Source organism: Mytilus trossulus, chromosome 13 (genome assembly GCF_036588685.1).
Source record: "Mytilus trossulus isolate FHL-02 chromosome 13, PNRI_Mtr1.1.1.hap1, whole genome shotgun sequence".
In the NCBI taxonomy this organism is placed as follows: Eukaryota; Metazoa; Mollusca; class Bivalvia; order Mytilida; family Mytilidae; genus Mytilus; species Mytilus trossulus.
This window is the reverse complement of record NC_086385.1, coordinates 37,981,780-37,999,710: the sequence shown is the minus strand read 5'-3', so window position 1 is coordinate 37,999,710 and position 17,931 is coordinate 37,981,780. Positions and strand designations below refer to the sequence as shown.

At 30.6% G+C, this 17,931-nt stretch overlaps 1 protein-coding gene across 1 annotated transcript in view; it reads right to left on the bottom strand.

Annotated features, from left to right (window-relative positions):
- The window catches only part of LOC134695531 (presequence protease, mitochondrial-like), a 42,293-nt gene that overhangs the window by 1,009 nt on the left and 23,353 nt on the right, over positions 1 to 17,931 (bottom strand). Inside the window, exons 16-26 of the mRNA XM_063556820.1 lie at positions 16,976 to 17,105; positions 16,421 to 16,541; positions 15,101 to 15,177; positions 14,408 to 14,573; positions 12,895 to 13,001; positions 11,834 to 11,942; positions 11,028 to 11,140; positions 9,715 to 9,768; positions 3,361 to 3,429; positions 2,187 to 2,301; positions 1,014 to 1,147 (exon numbers count right to left, since the gene is read on the bottom strand). Coding sequence (XP_063412890.1) covers positions 1,014 to 1,147; positions 2,187 to 2,301; positions 3,361 to 3,429; positions 9,715 to 9,768; positions 11,028 to 11,140; positions 11,834 to 11,942; positions 12,895 to 13,001; positions 14,408 to 14,573; positions 15,101 to 15,177; positions 16,421 to 16,541; positions 16,976 to 17,105 — 1,195 coding nt within the window. The remainder of the gene's footprint in view (positions 1 to 1,013; positions 1,148 to 2,186; positions 2,302 to 3,360; positions 3,430 to 9,714; positions 9,769 to 11,027; positions 11,141 to 11,833; positions 11,943 to 12,894; positions 13,002 to 14,407; positions 14,574 to 15,100; positions 15,178 to 16,420; positions 16,542 to 16,975; positions 17,106 to 17,931) is intronic.

Sequence of the window (17,931 nt, the reverse complement as noted above, 5' to 3'; positions counted from 1 at the left end):
GACACAATATTTGCCCTTGATACAGGTCTTAAATTGATTTGTATTTAAATATTTGACCCATAATAGGTTTTTGACACAGAATAACTAAGGTAAAGGAACTTGAATTGGTCATGTAATTTGAATTTATATTCATTTGTTTGCTTTTGTGCTTAACACTATCATAATACAAACTCACTCATCTCCCCACTAAGAAATATTTATTTGCCACCCCCCTCTTTTTTTCCCCCAAAAAACATCTTAAGCTCAAGATATGGTCATATTTAAAGTCATTTCAAATTTCAACTAGAGTTTCAACCATAATAACCCATTTAAATACATCGTAAAAGTCTTAAAATAGAAAAGAGCATCAATAATCATGGCTAAAACTAAATTACCTTTATCAGCATTTATAAAATAGTAACTTTTAAAAATAAATTGACAGGTAATAAAATTCATAATTTAAAAGCAGTGTAAGAGAGGTAACTTGTCAATGTTGTGTTTAAATTACCTCCCTTACACTGCTTATATATTGTGTGTTGTACTTAAATGATTGTCACTTAACCAGGAGTCTTGACACCCTTGTTTCCTCCCTTTTTAGCCCTTTATTCTGAAACAGTATAAGCCATAACCCCCGCCCTCCCCAAAGCCAAGTCTTAACATCCCTTTGTGGTATGGAAACTTGTGGTATAAATTCAGAGAGATCCATACACTCCACAAGATATTGTCTAGAAACTAGAAAAATTATTATTTGGGTCCCTTTTTAGCACCTAATTCATAAAATGTTGGGACCATAACCCCCAAAATCAATTCCAACCTGCCTTTTATGGTGATAGACCTTGTATTTAAATATCACAGATTTTTATTTTCTCATACCAAATTTATTGTCCAGAAACCAAATGGAGGATGCGGACAACAACGACAACAATGTGATACCAATATGCGGTCATAAAAAATAAGTCCATTTATCAGTGAAATATAACCAATGAAAATAAATATTTTTTAAATTTGCTCTTTTCATTCACATCATTACTTACTTATTTGTTACATTTATAATATCCTGTTTTGATACTTGGAATAATCTGTCTCGCATGGTCTGTCTCATCTCATCAGTAATTCCTGACAAAAATAATGTCATACCAGCTGACCCTGGAGTAATAGGCTTGTCTGTCTGCAATAAAAAAAAATGGTTTAATTTACACATTTTATTTGAATACTTCTTAGAGCTATCAAAGAGTTTGGAATTTTCAAAATGGCCACCCCAACAATGGAAACAGCTAACATGTCAAAATATTCAAAATGCTCCAATCTTCATGACACTTTACAAAAATGTTAATTGGTATTTGTAGATGCCCTATTTGACTTTGGGATTTTCAAAATGGCTGCTTTTCCTCTGGCAATTGGGGTAAGAGGGTACCATCAGTTATTGCTAGCAAATCTAGTTTTATTTGACATTGGAGAAATATTAATCTTAAATGTATAAAAACTTTTGCCCTTTTTATAACTACCTTGAATACTTAAATCTTTGTAAAAATTGACCAAAGCTTCACTTTCATACTAAGAAAACAAGTATACAAACATGACCAACTTTTATAAGAAATTGGGAGGTTAGACCTGTAGAGCTATAACCTTCTGTCAATGTGCTATCAAATAAAAGATTAACACAATGCATGCATACCTAAAGTTCTTAAAATGAGACCAACAGCAATGATCTCTAAAAGGAAAGATTCAGGGCAAGTCTATTTCTAACATTTCATGTGCCTTGTCACCACGCTTTTGTACACCAGTCAATAAGAACAAAATACTGAATATTGGACCTAAAAGTCCATAAAGAATCTTACAGCAATGAATGGTTTAATGAAAAACTTATTTATTGTTTTATATTCTTATGTTTATTTTATTTTAAAACAAGAATGTGTTTCTAGTACACGGATGCCCCATCCACACTATCATTTTCTATGTTTAGTGGACCATTCAAATGAGAAAGATCATATCATATGGAATACATGTAATAAGTTTCAAGTTGATTGGACTTCAACTTCATCAAAAATTAACTTGACCAAAAACTTTAACATGAAGCAGCACAGACAGATTACAGATGAATGGACAAACGAACAGATGGACTAACGGACACAAAGACCAGAAAAAATAATGCCAATAAATTGGGCATAGAAGAAGGAAATTAAAACTGAGAGAATGTATATAGATACCTGTTGGAAAACTGATAATTTTGCTTCATCAACATCCTCTGGTACAAACTTATCATCCACGACCCACTTTACTGCCTCGTCAAACACTTGTAATGTTTTACTGGAGTTGGGATCTCTATAAAATATATAATAAGCTGTGAGATGTCCACAATATTTATATTAATTTGCTACTGCCACTATTTTTTTTGTACAATCTTTTTGTGTCTATAAAATGTTTTGATGAACAAACCCTTTTTGGCCTTTGAAACTAAAGGAAACAAGTGAAACTGCGAGCTACTGCTCACTGATGATACCCCTGCCGCAAGTGGATAATATTAATAGTGTAAAAATATGCAAGTGTTCGGTAAACAGGAAGTTGTCGAGTGATGAATCTGAAAATGCATCACAGGGTATAGCTGACTTATATATATCCTGAAACCAAATTTCAGAAATCCTTGTATTGTAGTTCCTGAGAAAAATGTGACGAAAATTTTCAACTTGGCTATCATGTGTAAAATCATACAAGTGTTCAGTAAACAGGAAGTTGTCAAGTGATCAATCTGAAAACGCATCACACGGTATAGCTGACTTAGATAAACCCTGAAACCAAATTTCAGAAATCCTTGTATTGTACTTCCTGAGAAAAATATTCATGGGACGGACAGACTGACTGACGGACTGACGGAAGGACAGACAGAGGTAAAACAGTATACCCCCCCCCTTTTTTTAAAGCGGGAGTATAACAAGCTTTTTATGAGAATTGCCTGGCAATACATACTGGTAGTTCCCTATTGGTAAAAAGTTCATTTTACTGGAAAAAAATACTAACTTGATCTATAACCTGCCATGGTGTAAACTTTATAACAAATATCAAGTCAATATATTTTCATGCATGACAAAAAAAAAAAGGTTGCAAAATGAATTATTTGAGTGAATATGAGTCCAAAGACTGCACAAAATTGTTGAAACGTAACAACATTTGAACTTGATCTGTCACTTGTCATGATAAAACTATATATATCAAGCAAGACAAAAAAGTGTGGAAACTGAATTTAAAGACCATGACCATGTAATTGTCAGACTGGAACAAAATTCAAACAGGATTTGTAACTTGTCATGATAAAACAATGCATCATAATGTGAAAGTTAAACACACACAGACAATTTTTGGTAACCCTAAATATATATTCCTTACCTGTATGAGTAGAAACTAAACACTCCTGAACCACAAACAGCACCACTGCCATATGCTCCACCTTTCTCTCTGGAAAACAAATATTTTTAAATACAGTTAAAAACAGTAATGTGTGTTGTAATTTCAGTAATTTTTAAATGAATCTTTTAAAGTGATTGTTGAACAACCTACACAAATGCAAGATTGATAACAGTATTGGGATTTCAGGAATTTAAATAAACCAATTATGCTCTCAAATATTTAAAATGCAAGTTTATGTGTTTTTTTATCCAAACCTATCATGTCACAATTTTTGTAATAATAAACATCACAAATTTACAGTAAGCTTTAAAAATATGATTTTTGAAAGCACTGTTAACTTATATTTGCAGCATTTAGATTTATGTTAAACAGACTTTGAACTTAAGCAGCTGTTTTAGTTAACACTGAACTGAAAATTTCTTAATTGTAATTAACCTCTATCATTCTGACAAGTTTCAAATCTTCACTGTGGAAAATTCAATAATTTTCAGAGAAATTTTGTTTGGAGGAAGCATAGAAGTATAATGCTTTCTACAAAAAAATAATATAAGCACATGGCACAAAGCTTAGATACTACATATTTTGGCCTAATTCTGGTGATGGTTAAAGAACAAAGGACTTTTATGTGACTTGAAAGAAAATTTAGTCAAAGAATATAAAGTTTTTAATTTTTTTAAATATTTAATCTTTAAGGGGAATATCATCTTCATTTGTCTTGCAAAAAGATAAAGCAGATATTTTTATAGAACAATCTATTATAAAATTAAATATTCGACTTACATTGCGTCATCAGATATTTTGTTTTATGATGTCAAAATTTGTCCAGTAATGGCAGACAAATATCGATACTTATTCGTTAGATAGATATAGGAAGATGTGGTGTGAGTGCCAATAAGACAACTCTCCATCCAGATAACAATTTTAAACCAGATGCTCCGCAGGGCGTAGCTTTATACGACCGCAGAGGTTGAACCCTGAACGGTTGGGGCAAGTATGGACACAACATTCAAGCTGGATTCCGCTCTAAATTTGGATTGTGATTAAATAGTTGACACAGCATAGGTTTTTGACACAGAATGAATGTATTCAAATGAACTTAAAATTTTTGTTTTCTCTTAGAGCAATTCACTATGCTGTTGAATATTAATCCTCTCAAAAAAATGTTTGAAGAAATTTTCTTTTTATTTATGAAATTTCAAATGAGAAAAATTGAACCCAATTTTTTAATCACATCCCCCTTTCCCTTATTCCAAAACTAATTTCAATTAAAATATTCTAATGGAGTTTGCAACAATTACTACTCATTTAAATACATCGTAAAATATTAAGATGTAAAAAAACTGCTTGTTTTCACTGAATGGTAAAGATTATTTAAATTTATCAGTTGGTAGTAAAAAGTGAATATACATTGTATATTGTATATAACAAAGATTTAAGTTGATTCTGGACAAAGAAAGATAACTCCAATTAAAAAAAATTCTTGCAGATATTTCTTGCTTACTATACTGGACAAAGAAAGATAACTCTTAATTAAAAAAAAATTTGCTATTTCACAATATTGTGAAATTAGATATCTCTTGCCATTGCACAATACTGTGCAATTGAAAAAAACTTGCTATTGCACAATACTTAATATAATAATTTTAGATCCTGATTTAGACCAACTTGAAAACTGGGCCCATAATCAAAAATCTAAGTACATGTTTAGATTCAGCATATCAAAGAGGCCCAAGAATTTAATTTTTGTTAAAATCAAACTTAGTTTAATTTTGGACCCTTTGCAATTTAATTTAGACCAATTTTAAAACTGGACCAAAATTAAGAATCTACATACACAGTTAGATTTGGCATATCAAAGAACCCCAATTATTCAATTTTTGATGAAATCAAACAATGTTTAATTTTGGACCTCCATTTGGGCCAACTTGAAAACTGGGCCAATAATCAAAAATCTAAGTACATTTTTAGATTCAGCATATCAAAGAACCCCAAGGTTTCAATTTTTGTTAAAAACAAACTAAGTTTAATTTTGGACCCTTTGGACCTTAATGTAGACCAATTTGAAAACGGGACCAAAAATTAAGAATCTACATACACAGTTAGATTCGGCATATTAAAGAACCCCAATTATTCAATTTTGATGAAATCAAACAAAGTTTAATTTTGGACCCTTTGGGCCCCTTTTTCCTTAACTGTTGGGACCAAAACTCCCAAAATCAATATGAACCTTCCTTTTATAGTCATAAACCTTGTGTTTAAATTTCATAGATTTCTATTTACTTATACTAACGTTATGGTGCGAAAACCAAGAAAAATGCTTATTTGGGTCCCTTTTTGGCCCCTAATTCCTAAACTGTTGGGACTGAAACTCCCAAAATCAATACCAACCTTCCTTTTGTGGTCATAAACATTAGGTTTAAATTTCATTGATTTCTATTTACTTTAACTAAAGTTATTGTGCGAAAACCAAGAATAACGCTTATTTGGGCCCTTTCTTGGCCCTTAATTCCTAAACTGTTGAAACCAAAACTCCCAAAATTAATCCCAACCTTTCTTTTGTGGTCATAAACCTTGTGTCAAAATTTCATAGATTTCTATTAACTTAAACTAAAGTTATAGTGCGAAAACCAAGAAAATGCTTATTTGGGCCCTTTTTGGCCCCCAATTCCTAAAATGTTGGGACCAAAACTCCCAAAATCAATACCAGCCTTCCTTTTATGGTCATAAACCTTGTGTTAAAATTTCATAGATTTCTATTCACTTTTACTAAAGTTAGAGTGCGAAAACTAAAAGTATTCGGACGACGACGACGACGACGACGACGACGACGACGACGACGACGCCAACGTGATAGCAATATACGACGAAAATTTTTTCAAAATTTGCGGTCGTATAAAAAGTAAACCATTATAGATCAATGAACAGCCTTCAACAATGGAACCTTGGCTCACACTGAACAAGATACCAATTTTCGTGGGTTTCGTGGGTAGAGTTGAACATGTATTCAAATGTTCAACAAATAACATATTTTCAATGGGCTTTGTATATAAAGATTGAAGAAACCCCAAAATCAAATATCCATGAAAATGCAAGTTTTAAGCAATTCATGAAAATTGATACCCAAGAAAATAAATGAATCATACACAGTATTATTGAAAAAATTTAAGATAATATGAGGATAAAATGCCTTTGCTTTGCTGTATAATTTAAAAGCTGACTCTTAACTGAAATTTAAAAGGAAGATACTATTTCCACAAATCATTTTTTTACCACAATAAGGTCAAGCAGTCATATCTTTTGAAATAACACTACAATTGGACTGGTCAAGACTTAGTCTTGACTAAGTCTCCAACAGTCTCAACCTGTCTTGACCTATAAATTCAGTCTATACTGGTCTGAATCAGTCCATCTAACTCAATTATATATTTATAAAAATTCAAGGTTATTTGATAGTTTGATTCATTGCTGTCAAATTTAATCTTTTATTCACTATTTAACAAAAAAAGCTAAAATTTTAAGTTCAGACTAAATTCAGTCATCTTTAGTTTTTATACGACCGCAAATTTTGAAAAAATTTTCGTCGTATATTGCTATCACGTTGGCGTCGTCGTCGTCGTCGTCCGAATACTTTTAGTTTTCGCACTCTAACTTTAGTAAAAGTGAATAGAAATCTATGAAATTTTAACACCAGGTTTATGACCATAAAAGGAAGGCTGGTATTGATTTTGGGAGTTTTGGTCCCAACATTTTAGGAATTAGGGGCCAAAAAGGGCCCAAATAAGCATTTTCTTGGTTTTCGCACTATAACTTTAGTTTAAGTCAATAGAAATCTATGAAATTTTGACACAAGGCTTATGACCACAAAAGAAAGGTTGGGATTGATTTTGGGAGTTTTGGTTTCAACAGTTTAGGAATTAGGGGCCAAAAAAGGGACCAAATAAGCATTATTCTTGGTTTTCGCACAATAACTTTAGTTAAAGTAAATAGAAATCAATGAAATTTAAACACAATGTTTATGACCACAAAAGGAAGGTTGGTATTGATTTTGGGAGTTTCGGTCCAAACAGTTTAGGAATTAGGGGCCAAAAAGGGACCCAAATAAGCATTTTTCTTGGTTTTCGCACCTTAGCGTTAGTATAAGTGAATAGAAATCTATGAAATTTAAACACAAGGTTTATGACTATAAAAGGAAGGTTGGTATTGATTTTGGGAGTTTTGGTCCCAACAGTTAAGGGAAAAGGGGCCCAAAGGGTCCAAAATAAAACTTTGTTTGATTTCATCAAAATTGAATAATTGGGGTTCTTTAATATGCCGAATCTAACTCTGTATGTAGATTCTTAATTTTTGGTCTAGTTTTCAAATTGGTCTACATTAAGGTCCAAAGGGTCCAAAATTAAACTTAGTTTGATTTTAACAAAAATTGAAACCTTGGGGTTCTTTGATATGCTGAATCTAAAAATGTACTTAGATTTTTGATTATTGGCCCAGTTTTCAAGTTGGCCCAAATCGAGGTCCAAAATTAAACATTGTTTGATTTCATCAAAAATTGAATAATTGGGGTTCTTTGATATGCCAAATCTAACTGTGTATGTAGATTCTTAATTTTTGGTCCAGTTTTAAAATTGGTCTAAATTAAAGTGCAAAGGGTCCAAAATTAAACTAAGTTTGATTTTAACAAAAATTAAATTCTTGGGCCTCTTTGATATGCTGAATCTAAACATGTACTTAGATTTTTTATTATGGGCCCAGTTTTCAAGTTGGTCCAAATCAGGATCTAAAATTATTATATTAAGTATTGTGCAATAGCAAGTCTTTTCAATTGCACAGTATTGTGTAATGGCAAGAAATATCTAATTTCACAATATTGTGAAATAGCAAATTTTTTTTTAATTAAGAGTTATCTTTCTTTGTCCAGTATAGTAAGCAAGAAATATCTGCAAGAATTTTTTTTTAATTGGAGTTATCTTTCTTTGTCCAGAATCAACTTAAATCTTTGTTATATACAATATACAATGTATATTCACTTTTTTACTACCAACTGATAAATTTAAATAATCTTTACCATTCAGTGATAACAAGCAGTTTTTTTACATCTTAATATTTTATGATGTATTTAAATGAGTAGTAATTGTTGCAAACTCCATTAGAATATTTTAATTGAAATTAGTTTTGGAATAAGGGAAAGGGGGATGTGAATAAAAAATTGGGTTCAATTTTTCTCATTTGAAATTTCATAAATAGAAAGAAAATTTCTTCAAACATTTTTTTGAGAGGATTAATATTCAACAGCATAGTGAATTGCTCTAAGAGAAAACAAAAATTTTAAGTTCATTTGAATACATTCATTCTGTGTCAGAAACCTATGCTGTGTCAACTATTTAATCACAATCCAAATTTAGAGCGGAATCCAGCTTGAATGTTGTGTCCATACTTGCCCCAACCGTTTAGGGTTCAACCTCTGCGGTCGTATAAAGCTACGCCCTGCGGAGCATCTGGTTATATATAAAGTAAAGTCTAGCCAAAATTAAGTACAGTTTAGTACAGTTATGTACTGCCAAAATAACGTTGAGTCTTATCAAGTAAATTCAGACCAGTGCTTCTTTGTATATAAAATATGGTTCTTTGAGACTCTGAGCAGTTTGTAGTGTAAGGTCCAGAATTTCAATCTAACTAGCAAAATTTGATTAGGAATGTAGATAACTAATTACAATTATGATTTTTCATTAAAAAGAATAAATTTATAACATTTTAACTCATAAATATTAATATTTTTACAAACATATATTATTTTTGCTTGCTTCTTATTGTTTTTACATTGCATATAAAGGGAGGTAACTCTGAAATAGTGCATTTTTTGAAGAAATGTACATAACATTTTACAATTTTATATTTTTTCTGGAAAAAAAATACAATGACCCTATCTTTTCAATCAATATTCTCAACGCATTTTCTAGAAGCTATCTTCTAGTATTTAATTTCATGATTCTATCAATGTGTTAAGCTTCTTATCACATTATGGTGTTTTCTCCTGTATAATCCATACAAAATGTGTCATTTTGTGACAACCTGTAGCTTGAGAAAATTCTCGGTGACCTGTCATTTAAATATTTTATTATATATTTGAACATTTCTCAATGTATACTACATTTTGGCAAAGTATGTACAAGTTCTAAGATTTTGAATTTATACTCCCATACCACCTTAACACTTAATATGAATGAAGTCAAGTTTTATCTATTATTTTTGTTCCTACTATACTGTACTTTTCATACGATTATTTTCTATTCTTTCTAATAACGCCATTCAAAGCTTATATACAACCTTAATTTTTACCTGATTTCTCTGTGTAAATATTTAGCTGACATCATTCTTGACAAAACTCTCAATCTAAAATGACAAACAATAAATATATATAGAATATAAATCTGCAAAATGCAGTTCTGAATCAAACCATGCACTGTTACCTTTCCATGATCAGCGAACAATACAATATTGGTCAAAATTTAAATCAAAGTGGTACTAGCTGTCAAATTCATATTCACTGACTTGACTCAAATTCTAATATTCGATTTATAACATAATAAATTGTATATTCAATTTACAATAAGTCTGAAATAAACAGTATTCACTGCATGTACTCCATTATATATATATATTAGAATTGCCTGTGTTTTTGAGTCTAGATGCAATCTAATTATCTTTCAAAGTGACCACCGGAGACTGCCGATTGCCATATAACCCGATAAAAACATGAACATAGATATATATAAATATTGACCTCATGTAATTTGAATTTTCTAGGTCAGTTAAAATTCATGTTAAATCAAAAGTTAGTTGCCGTTTTAGTTTTAACCTGTATGAAAATGATTTTTTTGGTGGATCAAATCTGTCAATAAAATAGTTCACCGTTGTTTCACTTTCAATTTTGACATTCTGTTCCTTTGAATGGCTGTCCATGATTTATACATGAGTCACCAATATTTAGCTATTGGGTTACATGGATACAGATTCAATGGGGTCCAAGCAATCACTTTCAAGTGAATAATACATCAGCAATGTTTTTTGCTTAATTTGACAAAGTTGAAACAAATTGGTTGCTAAAACAACTACTATTTCATCATTTCACTTATAATAACTATTAAACAAAACAAAATCAAATTCTATTTTTTTCATATCTCGTAGCTAGTGCCCCTTTAATATGGAACAACAAGGTGATGCAACCACAAACAACAATAAACCGAAACTCTATAAGAGGACTGAGGAACAAACTTTTTGAAGTTTAAATCTGAAATCTCGGACAGACAGATTAACAGACAGATATAAAAACAATGTCTGCACTTATTTTTTTCTGAATTGGAAAAATGTATATTTGTGGATATCTCAATCTGTGATATTGGTGAATTATGCACACAATACCCATGGAAAACTTTTGTATTGTTGAAAACTTAAAATAGTGATTAGTTCATACTTATATATACTTTGAGAATTAATAACTGAAAAATGTAAACACATCATTATATGATATTATGTACATAAAAGGTCATAAGAGAAATTTGAAAACTTTAAGATTCATTTTTTTTTAAACTGACATGTAATATATTTAAATCCATGTTCAAGTCTTTTTCAAATTGTTTATAAAAACTTACTTTGGGAAATCTTCATGTGTGTAGGGAACTGTTTCTACTGCCTTACTCATGTAATTTACAGAGAATGGAAGTTCAAACTGTGTCTTGACTAATTCTGGTTCAAAATAACCATGCTGAAGGAAAAAAAAACATTATGATCAAATCTTCAAGGTAGTATAGTTTCATGTATTCATGATTGCAAAAATTGCTACAGAATAGACCTGGTTCCTAAGTCAGGAATCTGATGTTCAGTAGTTGTCTTTGTTGGTTTAGTTCATAAGTGTTTCTCGTTTCTCACTTTTTAAATAGATTAGACAGTTTTCTAGTTTGCATAGTTTTACACTAGTAATTTTTTGGGGCCCTCTATAGCTTGTTGTTCGGTGTGAGTAAAGGCTCTGTGTTGAAGACCGTACCTTCACTTATTATTGTTGAGTTTTATAAAATTGTGACTTGGATGGAGAGTTGTCTCATTGGCACTCATACCACATCTTCCTACATCTGTTTACAATCTAATTTTAATTGCAATCTTTGTATGCATTAAATACTGAAATTGCAAAAATAATTCTAGCATGTTTGTCTCCATAGCTAGTTTATAATGAATGTATGCAAAAAAATTCTGAATTTTGTTTTTTGTTTTTTATTTAATTTACACATTAAAATTCTGTTTTCAAAAAGTTTAAATACATGACTTTTTTATATATTTTGTTCTTTTGTTTTCAAAGTTCCTACTATTGTAATATTATCAAATTGATAACCATATGCATGCAAATTAAGTTTATTTGAAGGATTTGTATATATTTTTCTATTTCAAATTTCCTGGTAATTACTTGTGTATATTTTTCTGTAGATTTTAAATCTCCGGGTATTCCTTCAATGAATTTTTCCACTTTACTCTGATTTGAAGACATTTGTTCTGATGTACTGTTGATTGCAAACCTATAATAGAAATAGGACAATATATCAATGTATAATGTCTTTTGGTAGACAAACAAGTTTAGGAATTTACAGGACAGATATGAACAAGACATGTATCAATTTATAATTAACAACATGGGGTTAGGGTAAAATCTATATAGTTACATGTATATATATTGTTCAGCTGTAACATTAAGTATCCTACATTATCTTACCTCCTATACATTTCTAGGAACATAATTGGTTAAAAGTGTCCGTGTTGAGACTGTGTATATTCCATATTAGGTTAGTGAGGAGACGGGGCTTATTTCAATACACAGTTAGTTGTGGAGTTACGACTTTGGCACTATTTGATTATTTAAATGTATTGTTCTGTTTAATATTGTTATATCAAGGTAGTTGAGATAGATGCTAATAATTTATAATGGGATTCTTTTTCCTCATTTGCTCTCCCCCCACAAATGAGGCTGTAAAAATCGGGCCCCCTTAATTGATTCCCTATGGGTTGATGTACCAGGTGATTATTAATAAAATGTTTAAATTAAAAAAAAAAAAGAAATAAAAAAAATGACAAAAAAACTTTCCTCGGCTGAAAATGTTTTCTATAGATTGAGATTTTTTTTCAGTTTTTCTTTTTGCAAAATTTGTGAGAGGATACGTTTTGCAAAAAAACTAAAATTCACATTTCTTATTTGTATGTAATATTTCCTATCAGCAATGCCATTTTGTATGTTGTTTAAAATTTCTAATAATAAATGCACACACACATATCTTAATTTACAGTAACCATTAAATTTTAAACTAAAAGACCATACAAGTTGTTTTATAGTATATGGGTGCGGGAATTTCTTGTTGTATTTAAGACCTGTTGGTGACCTTCTGCTGTTGTCTGCTCTATGGTCGGGTTGTTGTCTTTTTGGCACATTCCCCATTTCCATTCTCAATTTTATTGATATATAATATAAGTAAATACCTGATATTATTTTTATTCAGTAGAAATTGACCAATTTTCTGAAGTTTTTCTACAATTGTAACAACAGCACTTTCATCCGTTTCAGCTAAGGTCTTCATAGTGGAAACCTACATTGAATATAAAACATAAATAAATAAATCAAAGGCTGTACAGTGACCTAGCTATCCTTGCTAATTTTTGTGTCTTTTGGTCTCTTGTGGAGAGTTAAGGTTGTCTCGCTGGCATTCGTACCATATCTTCTTATTGTCATGTTTCATTACTATTTCAGAAATGCTTTGTTTATAACTTCTATTTCAAATACTGTAAATTCATAAATTATTGCGTGCATTTATTATTGCCATTTTTGAAGAATGGACAAAAATTTGAGTTTGATTTCTTGAAAAAATGCATACAGATATTTGCTTCAGATATCAGAAAGCAAGTTTTTATTATTGCAATATGCACATAGTTGCATTTTTCCCAATAATAAAAACCTTGCAATTATTTCTGAATTTACAGTACATAATATTACAGTAGTCCATTGGTTTACTCTTTTGAATTGTTTCATATTTTGTCATGTCTGTTCATTTCATATTGGACTATATTGTATGTGATAAATAGTTTTGCTCATTGTTGAAGGTTTGAGAGTAACCTATAGTTACTTATGTCTTTTGTCATTTGTTCTCTTGAGGATAATTGACTCTATAGCAATCATACTACATTTTTAAGTGCATACGATACAGTTACAGGGGAGGTAGTGGCGTTGCTAAATGTTTTTTTCGCGACGTCAAACTGTGACATCTGAAAAGATGCACTTTTTGACTGATTTTTATCATTCAAACTGATTTAATTTGAAAATAAAGGCATGGACTCTTATTTTATAAAACAACATTGTGTTTCATTTTGCAGGAAGATTATGTGCACCAAATTTTATATGAGTTATTTTTTAATAAAAAATGCATAAATTTTTTTGATACTTATTAAATACAGAAATTACAAATTATTTAACAAAAAACAATTTTTGTCTTTCTTTTAAAACAAAAGAGTTATGGCTATCTTTCGAAATGGAAAATACGGCCACAAATCCGATTTTTTAGCAAATATACAAAACTTCGACCTCATTTAACTCAAAAAGTAGCCTATGAAGGTATATTTTTAATTACATATTTGATTTAATCAGGCAAAAAATAGCCTATATGGAAATTTTCATCATACTGTAAATACGGGATCAAAACTGTATCGTATGCCCTTAAGGGGGATTGGTGGCTGAGTGGTCTATGTAGTTGAACTGCTGAATCCATTGCCTGTCAAAACACTGAGTTTGTTGAGTTCAAATCCCACATGTAATTGATAGAGATTGTCAGTTTTCCTACCAAAGGTCAGAGTTTATCTCCATGCACTCTGGCGTCCTCCACCAATAAAAAAATAACTACCACAAAATAACACAATAGTGTTGAAAGTGGCTTTAAACACCAATGAATCAAACTAAATCAATAGTATATTTATATATTTAAATATGTTGATCCAAACATACCTGAGCCATTCCTCCTAGTACTTCCTTTAGCTGGGCAGCAGCATTCATACGGGAACTGCAGTGTGTCATAGCATAGGAATGACCTTGACCTGATATTGAGGAGGAAAGGTTAGCTGCTTCCATCATTACTAAAGTCATTAAACGACCTTCATCTTTCAAATTAGGACTAAATTTGGAAAAAAAACAGAAAATCAATATTCAAGGTTAATGTTTACTCTTAATAATTACAAATATTAAATTTTAGAGGCAAAGAAGAATTTATGAACATTTGTATGCCATCAAAAATTGAAAATCTGATTGTTATACCTTTTTAAGTATCGTTTTTAATAATACATAATATACTTTAACAAACTAATTTCATTTGGACATCACAAAATTATTATATACAATTAACAATAAGAATCATGAAATTTACCATAAGACCAAAAACATATTGGTGTGCAATATTGAAAATATCATGAAAATGGTTATAGTATGATACAAATATTTTTTTGAGATTTTAAAACAAATTTTGATTAAAATACTAACAAACTCAAGATCATCTATCAATCTAAAATAAAACTATTTAAACAAAAAACTTTGGCATTCATGATTTAAATCAGTATATTTTTAATCGCTGATCGAATTTTATGAATATGATGTATTCATTTATTTTTGTTGATACCAATTCTTACATACTAAGGAAAACATTACCTGCAAAATATATTGGTCCATAGATCTAACATTTTATCAACATTTCTGTCCAAACAGTAAGATGAAAATTCTACACCCTGAAAAAGAAATACAGAAAACATAAGTTTCCATTATTTCCACGGAGGCACAATTTAGATATCAAACATGTACAAAATTCTCATAAACTCACAGCACATTATTTCCAGCTGTTCATCAAGATAATCATAAATATGTTATACAAATGTAGCATGAAATATATAGTATGAATGTAATTTTTCTAATTTGTGTGCTATTTTCACATTTGAATGACATTTTGTTGGTAAAGACGTCAGAGCACTTATACCAATGCAAGCAAAGATATTTCTTTTAATCAATCATTAAAAAGGTACATCCCCTTCTTGTATGAATATATAAGCTTTAGAATAATGTATAATGTTCTTATAATCATCAAGTATGAAAAAAAGGGGGGGTCAATTTTTCATACAGGGGGGGGTCAATTTACCAGGGAGGGGGAGGGGTCATTTTATCATAGCAGTATTTTGACCACGGGGGCAATTTGCCATGGGGTTCAAAATATCATATGACACCGGTGTGAAAAAAATATTTCTCCGAACTAGTGAAAAATCTGTTCTTGGCAAATGATTGGTTGAAATTTAATTGCGACGTTAAATTTTCTTGTTTTCTTCTGAATTTTCTTATTGTGACGTCATGAAAAAAGGCAAACATACCTGATGACATCGCATCAAATGTACACAACTTTCCTCAAATCTTTGAAAAGAAAGGATAAAAATCATAAGAGAAACAGATTCCACCACTATTACTCGTGTATTATGATACTTCTCCACTCTCAACAGTTAAATTTTAATTATATAAAAAGCTCGGCAAGCCTTGCGCTTTAAATATTAAAATTTATCTGTCTAAAGTGGAGAAATATTGTAATACAGTTGTTGCAGTTGTGGAATCTATATTTCCATTGCAATACATCTGAACACACATGTTGGAAACAATTAAGGGGAAAAATTATTATGGTAAAGGTTATTCTTAGAAAAAAATATTTGTGGAGGCTGAAATACACTGAAAATTAACTTGTTGGGGTGAAAAGATTGCAATTTTTATTTGGATAATTTCTTAAATTATATTTTTTTGGTTCTAGATGATTTCCTTCCATTTAAAACTCTAACCAATACATATTTAAAAGCAGTAATTTCCCTGTTTAGTTCCATCTTTTAACTATAGGCTGACTTACCTCACTTTGAGACAGTTGTCTCCCTTTTAAAAAGCTATCTTTATTATATTTCTTTCATTTAAGAGTTATCTCCTCATTTTAAGGGACACACTTACCTGTTCATAACTGTAATTATCACTATGATGTTGATTAACATGGGTACCAGCTCCCAGACCACTTGTGGTTAGCTCTATCTGCTGAGATAACTCTTTGTAATCCATAGAGCCAGCTCCCATTCTGGTAAAAAAGATAAAATAATCCAGAGAAAATTATAAATGCCAAATTATCACTGATGAAATAATTACTTACCAATTTAATCTAGACTAGATATTTTTTTCATCTAAAAAAATATGCAATAAATCCTACAGTAGACAATGGTAGACAAATATTTTAAATGAATAAATATAAAAGCAAAGATTATATTGGTGATTTCAAATACCCTTAAACATTAAAATTATCTACTAATCAATAATTTTTTTTTTATTAATTGTTATAAGTTTAAACACAAATCAATTAGCAAAAACTTTAGAATATCTTAATTTTCCTGTTTCAATTGTGATTATATAGGTCTCTTCCCAACCCCTTAAAAAATGCTTTAATTTTTTTGATAAACTACCACTTTCAAGAAAATTGGTGAACACACATCCAGTCTCTGCAACAAAGGTACTCACTTTGTGATGACATCACAGAACAAGGGTACATATGGCTTAAGATCTGCTGGTACATCACTCATATTTGACATCATATTTAAATAAGTGATTCCATTAGTAGGTTGGACACATAACTGTACTGGTACCTTCCCTACAAAAATATATGATTACAAATTATGAAATCAGGGTATTTTGGTAAAATCATTAAAAGACAGCCATCTAGAAATATAAATTCAGCCAAAAAAAGGATTTTTTTTGAAAATCTCAAATTTCATTGGTAAACTCTTATTAAACTTTAATCTTAAGTAGTTCTTGTAGACACTGTTCCAAATGTCTACTTCTATAGCAACTTGATAAGAGTGTAATAAACTTTGAAAAGTATGGTCCATTTTTTCCTTAAAAACAGGTTTAAATTCTTTAAATTTCCCCTCAAGTCACTGATATTCTATTTAGATCATTCCATAAAAGTTTGAATATTATGAGGTAGAGTGGACACTTTATCATTTCATGTGTTGTAATCATTCAGAGTAAAAAAAAGACAAGGTCGCTATGAATTGAGTTTTTTTATTCATATGCCCTTGTATTCTGTCAGAGCTTTTTTTCTAAATTTCTTACTGGAACACTCCTTTGTTATAATGTATGTCACAACTGCAATCCTGTCCCATTTTCCTTGAATGAAACCTACCAATTATGGACTTATTACGAGGTTTGTACTAGGATGAGCAACATGATGGGTCCCACATGTGGAGCAGGATCTGCTTTCACCTCTGAGGCACCCAAGATTTTTACCAGTTTTTGTGGGGTTTGTATTACTCAAATTTGTGTATTGTGTTCTGTCTGTTTGTCTTTTCCTTTTTCAGTCATGGCGCTGCCAGTTTATTTCGACTTATATGAGTTTGAACTTTTGCCTCTCCTATTAAAGCATACTTATATTTGAGAATTGCTTTAATATTTATTCTCCAGCATTTTACCTTGTT